The sequence below is a fragment of the Benincasa hispida genome, chromosome 1, assembly GCF_009727055.1.
Source record: "Benincasa hispida cultivar B227 chromosome 1, ASM972705v1, whole genome shotgun sequence".
NCBI lineage: Eukaryota > Viridiplantae > Streptophyta > Magnoliopsida > Cucurbitales > Cucurbitaceae > Benincasa > Benincasa hispida.
Window position 1 is genome coordinate 75104478 of NC_052349.1, and position 12276 is coordinate 75116753.

The 12276-nt window shown below is 26.8% G+C and overlaps 1 protein-coding gene across 1 annotated transcript; it reads left to right on the top strand.

Moving 5' to 3' along the window:
- Positions 1–10987: 10987 nt before the first annotated feature.
- Positions 10988–11908, top strand: LOC120079172 (uncharacterized mitochondrial protein AtMg00810-like). The gene is made up of 3 exons (XM_039033345.1): positions 10988–11083; positions 11171–11233; positions 11315–11908. The coding sequence occupies exons 1-3, from the start codon at positions 10988–10990 to the stop codon at positions 11906–11908; spliced, it is 753 nt and encodes a 250-aa protein (XP_038889273.1).
- Positions 11909–12276: the final 368 nt, after the last annotated feature.

Consider the following 12276-nt stretch of genomic DNA (forward strand, 5'->3'; position numbering starts at 1 on the left):
TTAAATATGTCTTGAAAAAATATGAATTAGATATGTTGAATTCCCACCCAAGTTGTACCTAAAAAAGAAAGAAAGGCTAAGCCAACTTAACTAGATATTGTTCACAAGTAATTAAAGCCAAAGTGTGGTAGCTATTTCCCTTTTTTGGTTTATAAATCCTACTTTCATTTATGTGTTTCTCTTTATTTTGTCTTTCTAATTTCAAAAAATTCTCTCACGATTTAAACTCTATTTTCTTTAAAAAATAGTTTTTAAAAAGTTGTTTGTTTTTTTAGAATTTGACTAAAAATCTATGTTATTTTGCAAAAATAGTAAGAAAAAAGAGGGAGTAGACATAATTTTTAAAATAGAGAACAAAAAATGAAATATTAAAAAAAAAAAATCTAAACAATCGATTTTTTTCTTTTGGTTAGATATATTCGAGTACTTAACCTACTATTTTCATAACACTTCCAAATTTTGTAATTCCAAACTTTGCAAAAATGAAGTCTTTTGCATGCATTTAATATATATATATATATGTATGGCTAAAATAAATCTAGTTCAATTGTCATAGTGCTTATATTATCTATCTCGAAGTTAGAGGTTTGATTCTTTCTCTCAAATTACTAACTAACACATTTCATCACGTTTAAACTTTTTGAGATTGATTAGTTATTTAATTCTTTTGAGGTTAGCTTCCATTTAATCTTTAAATTTTAAAATGTTACATTTTTACTCTTTAAGTTTACAATTTGATTATAATTTAGTTTCTAGTTTCAAAATGTTACAGTTTTACCCTTGACTTTTGAATTTTGTTTCAATTTACTTTAGCTTTTAAGATTTACACTTTTAGCCTCAATTTTTCATTAAATACACACTTCCAATCTTTAGTATTAATGTCTATTAATTAATTAAAAGAATTATAATTAATTAAATATCATTATTTTTTCCATCACTATTAAAAATAATTTTACAATCTTTCTTCATAATTATTTTAAATTAATTAATAGACTAAGACCAAAATTCAAAGTTAGTATTTAGCAAAAAATCAAGATAAAAAATTATAAATCTTGAAATATAAGGATCAAAATCGAAGGAAAAATCAAAACTTAAGGACGTTAAAAGTGTAAGAACTTGAAATTTATAGATTAAATTGAAATCAAACTCAAAACTTAAATAGTATAAAAGGTACCTATCCGATTATCTGACCAAAAAATTTACTAAAGTAACTTTACATATTTTTTTTAAGTTCAAATAACTTTACTCTTAAAAAAAATCATTTTTTGAATTGGGTATATTTAATTTGCGCTAATGTCATAATTAAAAAAAAAAAAAAAAATTCAATTTTCGCAATTAACAACACATAGGCACCAAAAAATGTGGGCCACAAGATAGGGTTCCACCAAAGACCCAACCGATTATATACATATAACCAACTGTTAATACCAACATGAAAGTACTATTAAAAGCAATAAAATATAATATAATAATACATAATTGTCCTAATTAATCATGTCATCAAAACTTTTTGTGAAAATTTATCAATTTGACAAGTGGTTCAAGCACAAGTGGAGTTCATATTCTCTCTATTTTGCTTTATCAAACTTTCCTAACTTATTTTTATTAATAATATACTAAAACTTGCTCATATACAGCTTGATTACCACTTTATATATTCATTAAACAAATTAATAATATATGTATACACTAACCCACTAGTGATACTTTAGTGTTTTTACATTTCTATTTAAAGTATATATTTCTCTATCTTTAACTCAAAAAAAAAAAAAAAAAAAAAAAATTCTTTACTTCCACCAACATGTATCATCTTTATGTGTATATAAAATATAAAATCTTGATTACTTTATGTTGATAAGGTAAAATATATTATTTTTGGATGACCTTGGAAGTATACACACACACCACTCTTCTTCTTCTTCTTTTTTTTTTTTTTTTTTTTTTATATTGTTAATTTTACTAATAATGTTTGAAAAATTTTCAGTCAAATCATTGAATTTGAATAATAAAATGATGATGTGATACTTAAAAGTTATGTAATTGTTTTTTATTTTATTTTATGGAGTTCTTTATTTGAGGGAAATATGAAGTACTATTTTGCAATTATGTATATCTTTTGGAGCAATTTTAAAATTAAAAAGGTTGAAGTTATTTAAAAATAAAATAAAAATACGACTTGAATTGGAGTTCTTAAATTTGAATATTTTTTTAGTTCAACAATATATGAGATTGGGTGATTCAAAAGTTTTTAACTTCTTAGTCAAAAGTATGTTTTAATCAAATTGAACTATGATATATATATATATGAAATTGAAAAAAGGGTAACCACTCCACCAACTAAACAAATCTCTCCTTATTAACGAAGAAGATAATACAATTTAGAAAACTTTCTTTCCAAATAAAAGAATCACCAAGAGAGGATGTCGAAGCAACAGTGGAATGAATTGTTTTGTTCCCCTCTTTTGAAGCAAAAATAGACTTAACAACGTACATAGAGGAAGCAACATCCAAAATCTCATCTACAAAAGATCCCACCTTCCGTGAGGTCGAAATCAACATGGTTTAATAATTTCACCAACTCCAAATAATCAAATCCAACAAAAAGCTTCTTCACCTCTCTCAATCCATCCAAGATTTCTTCAAATTATCTTCACCAACTAATGTGGAGCTGAAGGATTTATGAGATAAATATTTAGGTCAAAATGTCACTGTCACATCTTAGTATTAGTATTAGATTTTCAGGGACAAATTTTTTAAAATGATGCAAAAATCTAGATAGCAAAAGATGTATATTGTGTATAAAGTATTAGGAGAAGGTAAGAATTAAGGGAGACAAAGTGAATAGAATGGAATGGCTAACTTTTGGACAATTTTTTTTTTTATTAATAATAAAAAAGAACACATGGTATAAGAAAACAAAACCTTAGTTGGATTGTGAAAGTCAAATAATTGGGACAAAATTTGTGAATTGGATTTGCTTGGGGAAAGCTGTTTTCTTTTTTGTGTGGTTTTGAAGATGGAGAAATCTACTTGGGTTCCAGCTATCATTTTGTTTTTTCTCATACCTTTTATAGTGAAAGGAGAAAGAGATTGAGATCTTCCACTTGCAATAATTTTAATAATATGTCCAAGTTTTTCCCCTTATATGGATTCTTACATCTTTTTTTTTTTTTTTTTTAAATATCATATATATCCTTAACTTCCTATCACCTTGTCCTTTCACAAAAAAGAAAGGAAAAAAAAAATCATTAATTATATCGGTACTTTTATATCATTCAAATCAATTTACACTTTGATTAATCTTACAAAATATCTCGTTTGACCTTATAACATTTGAGTTAAACCTATTCCTTCTAAATCCTTCGTTAAATCCATACTATATTTGAAGCCCCATTTTAATACGAAGCTAAGCCATTCACTTTTTTGGCTAGGAAGATTTCATCATATCATAGATGTAGAACCACATATGGTTTTTGGATTCAACCATTTTGCTTTTATAATTAATAAATATATAAAGTGCGTGTAAATTGTTAAATAAAATGATTTGAAAATGACGTACGTAAAGATTTTGATTTCTATATCCTTCTTTCTTCTTACGTGACTTTAAATTTATCACTTTGTAATATTTTCCTTTTTTTTAAAAAAGCTGGCTCAATGATTTATCTACCATAATTCTTTCCTCCTCAAATTTATCAGTTTCGTCATAGATTTTTCCAACTAGTGTTAATGATTTGTCTATCATGATTGCTTATTTCTATATGTATATATGTACATATATTCCATAATATATTATTGATAGAGTAAATTAACATGTAGCGGGAAAAATCAGAATTAATAAATACTCTAATTATACTTAATTTGAGTTGAAAACATGCTTCAAAATAACTATTATAGAAGAAGATTTGCTGAACACAATCCCTTTGATGAAACCTCTTCAAAAACTAGTTGAGCTCCACGTAAAGATGCTTCAATTTATAAGTAGACCACCACGAAGATCTTCTCTACTATTCTCTTGCAAGGATTGTGTGGAGAAAATACTAAATTGAGCTAGTTTTGATGAAGACTAGAGAGGGTTTGGAGAGGGTTTCAATTTTTCGAGTTCTTGAAAAAGTTCTGAATGCTTGGCTTAATCATTCAGCTCAACACTTTAATTTATAAAGCTTTCATCATGCAAATTCAAAGCTTGCATGAAGGCCAGTTCCTTCTTGATGGATTAAGTGAAATTGGATGAATAAGGTGCTTTGCACCATAGTGGAGATTTCCAACTTTTGGAAATTTCCACTTTGTGTTTTCAAAGATTGTTTTAAAATTGATTTCTAAAACCAATTTACAAATAAACCAATTTATTTGTTTTATTAGTTTTATAAAAATTAATTGAATTAATTAATTTAAATAAAAACTAATTAATTAAATATTTTAATTAATTTTGTTAATTTAATATCTAATATTAAATTAATAAGATATCAATTTCACTACAATGAATTTAATTTCATATAATTAATATTTAAATCATAATTTAAACATTAATTGATTCTCCAATTTTGTTTAATTTCGATAAAATTAAACATTTTAATTGTATCGAATACAATTAATTGAAGCCTTAATCGAATTTGAACATTTCAAATTCTAAACCCTAATTTCAAATAAGATTACTCAATTTATTAATCCAAATTACGAGCTAGTAGAGGGACCTTATGGATTTACAGATCATGAGTTCCAACAATTTGTAATTAATTGGTTTAAACTCTTTAAACTGAATTAATCACTATTCGTTAACCACCATTCCACTATAGCTCGATAGTTGCACTCTTCCTACTATAGATATATTTCTGTCCATTTTAACCATAATCGATAAGTCAGTCCTTCACGGTTGTTCGTATTTACAGCTGGGTCAAAGATTACCATTTTATCCCTGTAATTACATCTTGCTCCTTAAGTTTCCACTGATCCTCCATTGAACAATTGATTTATAGTCCAACTTATAAATCATGACCCTCTCTTTCATGAGAGGGCGGGGCCCCATTGTTCAAGACAAGACATCAGTGCTTAAGAGAACAACCTATTTGCTAACCCTAAACCGGGTAGGAGTAAATTTCATATTGCAAAGCTATGTCTCCAACTGTCTATTAGGTCTTATCCCCAAAATGGGAGGCTTGTTGAACAATGTTGTTGGACTACTCTCACCTATGCAGATCAAAGAATAATCTCAAATAAACAGGAGTTTATAGTTAGCTCAGGACTAAGATCAAGTTACCCTAGGTCATTGATTTTGAGATAGTCAGTTTTAATAGTAAACAATTGTTATAAAGAAAAGTGGCTATTTCAAGGTACAGCCTTATGCAAACTCATTGCATAAGATGCCTCTCACTCACATGTCTCCACATGAATGATTTTTGGATCACATCATTGGTATCAGTATACAAAATGGGCTGCACATCCACTAGTGTCACAAGGATGAGGTACTCAATCTCATCCGTATACTTATAGACCATTTTGACTACATACTAAAACTTGATCCTCTTTTATGTTGTCACATAAAGTTAAAGTATTCATGTTATAGCCATGGATTTATTTATTGGATTTTCATAAAAGAATGCAATATCAATAGTAATTTATTGAATAAACAAAGCTCAACGACATTTTTATTGCTAGATAGAATATGTTAACAACTTTTACGAAGTGCGAGTTTGGGACATTTCCAACAACTACAACCTTTTTTTCTTAGACTATGAGGATTCATGTGGATGGTTGTAGCAAAGGTTGGAAGTGATGCAGTTGGGTTGGAGCCCTCGTGAGAAATTTTCAATACATCAGTTATGATTGGTTTCATAAGGCAACTTTCAAATATATGTGTGGAAGTCTTCTTTAAGAGACTGATCTCATCTCGAACTTATGACCTATTTTGACAGATACATATTTATCCATAACATAAGTCCGCTCCAACATCAGAACTATCTTGTCAAACAAAAGGATCATGGTTTATCCATCTTGTCAAACCCAACCAGAGGTATTAGCTGCTTGTTTTTATTTTTACCTCATACAAAATTATAATAACGTATTAAATCTAAATAAACTTTTCTCCTATTGACAAATGCTTCTTTATGAATTAACTAGGACAACAAATAAATAGTACAAAATTAAAAATGTAAAATGATATATAAAAAGTGATTTTATGGATTCCATCACAGCCTGTTTTACTCAACAAAAAAATTAACTACTAACGTACAATATTTTGTAAATGTAAAATTTAACTTAAAAGAAAAACATTTTAAGATAACTTTTTATACACGAGAATTATTTTAAAAAGAAAAAAAAAATTAATTATTAAAAAATATTATGCTATATTTACTTTTATATTTTATTACACATTTTTGGTGAAAACGTAATGAGCTTTTTAATGTTTTTTAAAAAATCAAGAAAATAAACCAGAAATAAGAAGCTTAGTTTTGTTGTTTAAAAAACGTTTACACAATTAATTTTCTTTCAATAATAATAACAAAACAAAAAGAAAATAATTACCAAAACTTTATCTCTCTCGAAAACTAAAAAGTGGGAACGATAAACATATTAAAGCAATAGTTACTGGTCATGTTTGAAAGGAGTGGTTATATTATTATTATTATTAAAATAATCTCAAAACACACTTGTTTAATTTTACAATTCTTAATATCCTTGTCATCAAAATATATTTTAAATGATTGGAAATACATTTCGGTGTGATTTTTAAAAATACAATAATATTTAGGATGTGTTTAGAGTAGAATTTTAAATATTTGATTTAAAAAACAAGTCATTTTAAAAGAAATTGGAGTGTTTTGACAATCAATTAAAATAGTTTTTCAAGTGTATTTCAATTTTTTTTTTTTTTTTATCAAAAGTGTTTAAATAAAAATGAGTTTTTTGAAAAACATTTTTTCTCAATCCAGATAAGCCCTTAGAGTTGTAAAAAAATAATAAAACATCTAAATGTATAGAATCAAAATGAAATTTGTATAAAAATAAAAGAAGACGACAATGTCTTTTCAAGTCTTAACTAATTTAAAATTATTTTAACTTTGAATGAGAAGAAAATAAAGACCCCATAAAATTTTTAACTATATAAATTGCAATTAATTAATAGAAGATGAAGAAAAAAAGATTAGTGAAAAAAAAAAGGTTAAGGGTCCGTTTGAATTGACTTGATAAAAATATTTTTCAAAAAAAATATTTTTATTTAAACACTTTTTATCAAAATGATTTAAAATATATTTCAAAAATTATTTTCATTGATTCTCAACCATTTCAATTTTTTTAAAATGACTTATTTTTTAAATTAAATATTTAAAAATTTATTTAGATTCTAAATAAATTTGAATGATAAAGATTAGAAAATGACAAGTTGTGAATTATCCAAAACAATGTGAACAGATAAAAAGTGGAAAGAACAATTAAAGTTGAATTTTAAAAAATAAACAAAAAAAAAAAGGCTTTTAAAAACTGTTGTAAAAATAAAAAATTAATTGAGACACCAATAAATCAATCCCAAAGTGCCTCGAAACAAGCTGCATCTTTGACTAAAAGAATCGACACGACAACCTTTCTTTATTATCATTATTTTTTTTAAATTTAAACTAATATTTTAATTCATATTTAATTCATGTAATTTTAGCTTCAAAAGAAAATAGAGGGACAATATTTTAATGTAAGTTATTCATCTCACATACCTTTGGTTGATTTGATTTTTTTTCCTTACAAATTAACCAATCATTTTACTTGTCAGGATTCACTATTTTATCCATTTTCATCTATATATTTTCATAACATCCATTTTGATATATGTAATTTTTAAAAGTGAGCATTTTATATCTATATTGACATTATCTTAATGCAAAATTTATAAACAATTGAAGCTCTTTAATATAAATTTATGATTACAATTTAAGAAATTTAGTAAATGAAGTATAATTAAAAATTAGATAATAAAAATAATAAAGTGACCAAAATAGTCATTTTTAAAGTATATAAACTAAAATGAACGTTTCAAAAATATATGAATTAAAATGAATAAATCAAAATATGAAGACTAAAATAAACAATTTAAAGACTAAAATGAACCCAAAAAGTTTGGACACGAGATATATTTAAACCTTAACAGTTTTTTTCCCTACTGTAATAACTTCTTTTTATAATAATAATAATAATAAATGACGTTTTTTTCTCCCTCTTCTCTTGTATGTTTGCCACTAATTTAAGTATTATATTTAATAGCCTTTTTTTGTGGTTTAGAAAATTTAAGGCAATTTTTTGGTGTGATCTATTTTTATTTGTATTTTAAAATATTATTTAGATTTAAAAATAACTATTTTTAATTTTTATAATTTTCAATTATATATATAAATATTTCATTTTTTTAATTTATGTCTCCTCTACATTAATTGGAAAAAATAAAATAAAAAGTAACGCCTGTACGCAACATTTAGTTTATGGCTTTTTATATTTTTATTTAGTATATTCTCTACATTCATTTTTTTAAATTTAGTACAATTTGTTAAAACAATTAGTATAATTAAGATTATGAAATTTGAACCTCATATGATAAAGTAAACTATGCTGAATTTGACAAGTATAATATCTTGGCATGTTTATTTAGTCTATATTGCTTGTACCATATAATTAGTGTATTGCGAATAGTATGTGAATGGAAAAATAGAAAATACCTAATTAATTAAAAATAATCAATTAGGATTTCAATTTTAATTCCCTACTTTTCACTTTTATTATTCTTTCAAATCCTATAAAATTTTGAGTTATTATTTTAAACGATGAAATTACTTAAAATTTTTTTTAAATAAAATCAAATGTCATAATGAAATTTTATTATATTTATAAATAAATTGACTTAATTTTCTGTTTTTGAAAATATCTCAAAAATTTATATGGGTGGACACAAAAATCTAGTAATAAGAGTCTAAATTGATATATATATTTATAAAACTTAAAAACCATAACAAAAGGTTTCTGAAATTACAAGAAATGAAATTTTTATAGGTGAACACAAAAATCTAGTAAGTAATATGAATCTAAATGGTTTTATTTTCGTTAAAACTTAAAAGATCATAACAAAATGTTTATGGAATTATAGGAAATAAATGTATGGTCAAAAAGAAAAAATGTAGTGCATTGTTATGGTAAACTTAGTTCAATGGTACTTAAAATTTAATCTCTCATCTTTATCGTTGTTGTATAAGCAAAAAAAAATAAAAAATAATAATAAAAAAAGGAGTAGGTACGTTTGAATCACACCATTTTTCCTGTCAATTTTCTTATTTATTTCGTTTTGTTTCTCAAATTTTTTTATTTATTTTTTTTTGGGGGAAATTCTTATAAATAAAAAAATCTAAAAAATATTTACATTTTATAACAAAAAGTTTCAAAAATGCTTTTCGAACTTTTTGCTATAAATTATAAATATTTTTAAATATTTTTTATATTTAAAAAGCCCCTTTATCTTGGTATCTAAAACTTTTATCAAAATCGATTTTACTCTATATCGTAATTTTCGTTTAACTATTTAACAAAGGTTTATATCTATTAATTTAAAATTTAACCCACGTACCTTATTTTTTACTCTTTTTTTTTTTCTTTTCTTTTCTTTTCTTTATTCTTTTTTTAAAGTTTATGTTCACATATATTTGCTCATTTAGTGAATGAACCAAGGCATTAGACTTTACTTCAAGATTTATTTTTTATTTTTAGCTTCTAATGTTCGGATAGTTTTTTTTTTTAAAAAAAAAAAATCCTTATATTGTTTAAGATATTTCAACATAATTTAACTCCTCGTGTATTAACATTTTTTTAATATAATTTAGTCTCATCAAATGTTTAAAATGTTTGATCATATAATATTATGGTAAGTGATAAACCAGAGAAAATTTAAATGAAAAAAACATTTAAAAGATGTTAACTTGAAATTTTGTACCAAGTCTTGTGTGTACGTGCATGCGTGTCTGTGTGTTTTAAGGGGAGACTAAGTTATTCGAGCAAAGGGGATTTGTTCTTGAAAGGAAAGATACATCTAGACGTGAGAGGGAGCTCAAGTCTCATAGGGAGTCTCGATCTTAGGGGAGCCTAAGATTTACTTCACTGATAATACTTCTTAGGAGAAACCTAAGACAACTAGAAAAAGAGTCTCACACCTAAAGGAGTCTAAGTGATTTGTTGAGTGACAGAAGTTGTATGAGTGTAACTGTAATCGCGCATTTATTACAGATAAGTATTACATTGTAATCACTTCCTTTTGATATAAATGAAGTTATCTTTCTTTGGCATACTGCTCCCCTGATTTTTTTCACTCTCAAGGCATGCATCATAAATACTCTTCCTCCATCATTTCTCAACAAAATGGAGTTGTTGAACGCAAGAATCGTACTCTTCAGGAGATAGTTCGTACTATGCTACATGCTTATGACCTTCCATACCATTTCTGGGTCGAAGCTCTGAATATTGCTTGCTATATACATAATCAAATTGCGACTTACTCTGGCACTGATTGCAAAAATTATGAAATTTGGAGGGGGAGAAAGCTCATTATCAAATACTTTCATATTTTTCGCAGTTTGTGTTATATATTGGTTGATTGAGATCTAAAGAGATAGTGGGATACTAAAAGTGATGAAGGAATCTTTTTGGGGTATTTTACAAACAACAGAGCTTACAGGGTATACAATAAGCAAACAAAAAATGTTATAGAGTCCAAACATATTGTCATAAATGATGGAAACCATGTGACGGATGTTGTTTCAACAAATGTTATTGGCACCAAATGGATCTTCGAGAATAAATTTGATGCAGATGGAATGGTTATAAAAACTAAGGCTCGCCTAGTTGCTCAAGGGTACTTTCAAATAGAGGGTGTTGACTTTGATGGGACATTTTCCCTGTAGCATATCTAGAAGCCATCAGAATTTTGCTAAGTGTTGCCTATTTTCTCAAGTTCAAACTTTGTCAGATGGATGTCAAAAGTGTCTTTCTCAACGGGTACTTAAATGAAGAAGTCTATGTTGAGCAACCTAAAGGTTTTGTTGATGTTGATCACCCTGATTATGTATACAAGCTTAAAAAATCTTTGTATGGCCTGAAGCAAGCACCTCGTTCTTGGTATGATCATTTATCTGAATTCTTTCTTAAATAGGGATATGTGAGAGGGGAAAATGACAAAACGATATTTTTGAAGAAAGAACAAATGAACCTTGTGGTTACCCAAGTTTAGGTGGATGACATTGTGTTCGGAGGAATGTCATAACATTTCATAGATCGTTTTGTAAATCAAATGCAGACTGAATTTAAAATGAGCTTGGTGGGTGAGCTGACATACTTCTTAGGTCTCCAGATTAAGCAGCTTAAAGATGGAATTTTCATCTCTCAAAGCAAATATATAAAGGATTTTGTAAAACGGTTTGGGCTTGAAAATGCTCATACAAAGAGAATCTCTGCTCCCATTCATATTAAATTAACTAAAAGCCTTGATGGGTCATGTGTTGATAAGAGCCTGTATCGAAGTATTATTGGGAGTTTACTTTACCTCACTACCAGCAGGCCTGACATTTCTTTTGTCGTTGGGATCTGTGCCGGATATCAAGCAGAACCTAAAGCTAGTCATTTGTTGAGTGCCAAGCGAATCATTAAATACATTAACAGTACATGTGAGTATGACCTTTTATATTCTTTTGATACTAATAGCTCTTTTATAGGATATTGTGATGCAAATGGGGTTGGTAGCTTTAAAGATCGTAAAAGCTCCTTTGGTGGATGTTTCTTTTTTAAAAATAATCTTGTGTCTTGGTTCAGCAAAAAGCAAAATTGTGTCTCTCTTTCCACGGCTGAAGCTGAATATGTTGCTGCTGGTAGTAGTTGCACTCAACTCCTCTAGATGAAGCGAATGCTCAAAGAGTATGATGTCACGCAAAATTCTATGATATTATACTGTGACAACTTAAGTACCATAAATATCTCTAAGAATCCCGTTCAATGCAGTAGAACAAAATATAATGACATCAGACATCATTTCATCTGAGAGTTGGTAGGAAATAAATAGATTATCTTGGAAAATGTTCGAACTGAAAACCAGATTGTTGCTATCTTCACAAAGGTTTTTTATGTCAATATATTTAAGGCTCTTCAAACTACTTTGGCTCTTTGTACCATATATTTGTAGCAATTATTCAAGCCTTGCAAGTGGGCTGTGAAATGTTTAAAGCCCATTTATCTCTTAAGTTAGTGCACGTCGAGGGACATATC

Bases quoted from the DNA above. Each gene is read 5' to 3' on its own strand.
- LOC120079172 (XM_039033345.1), top strand. From the start codon at position 10,988: ATGGATGTCAAAAGTGTCTTTCTCAACGGGTACTTAAATGAAGAAGTC. The intron at 11,084-11,170 runs GTATACAAGCTT...TTTCTTAAATAG, and splicing joins ATGTTGATCACCCTGATTAT to GGATATGTGAGAGGGGAAAA. The intron at 11,234-11,314 runs GTTACCCAAGTT...AATCAAATGCAG, and splicing joins AAGAACAAATGAACCTTGTG to ACTGAATTTAAAATGAGCTT.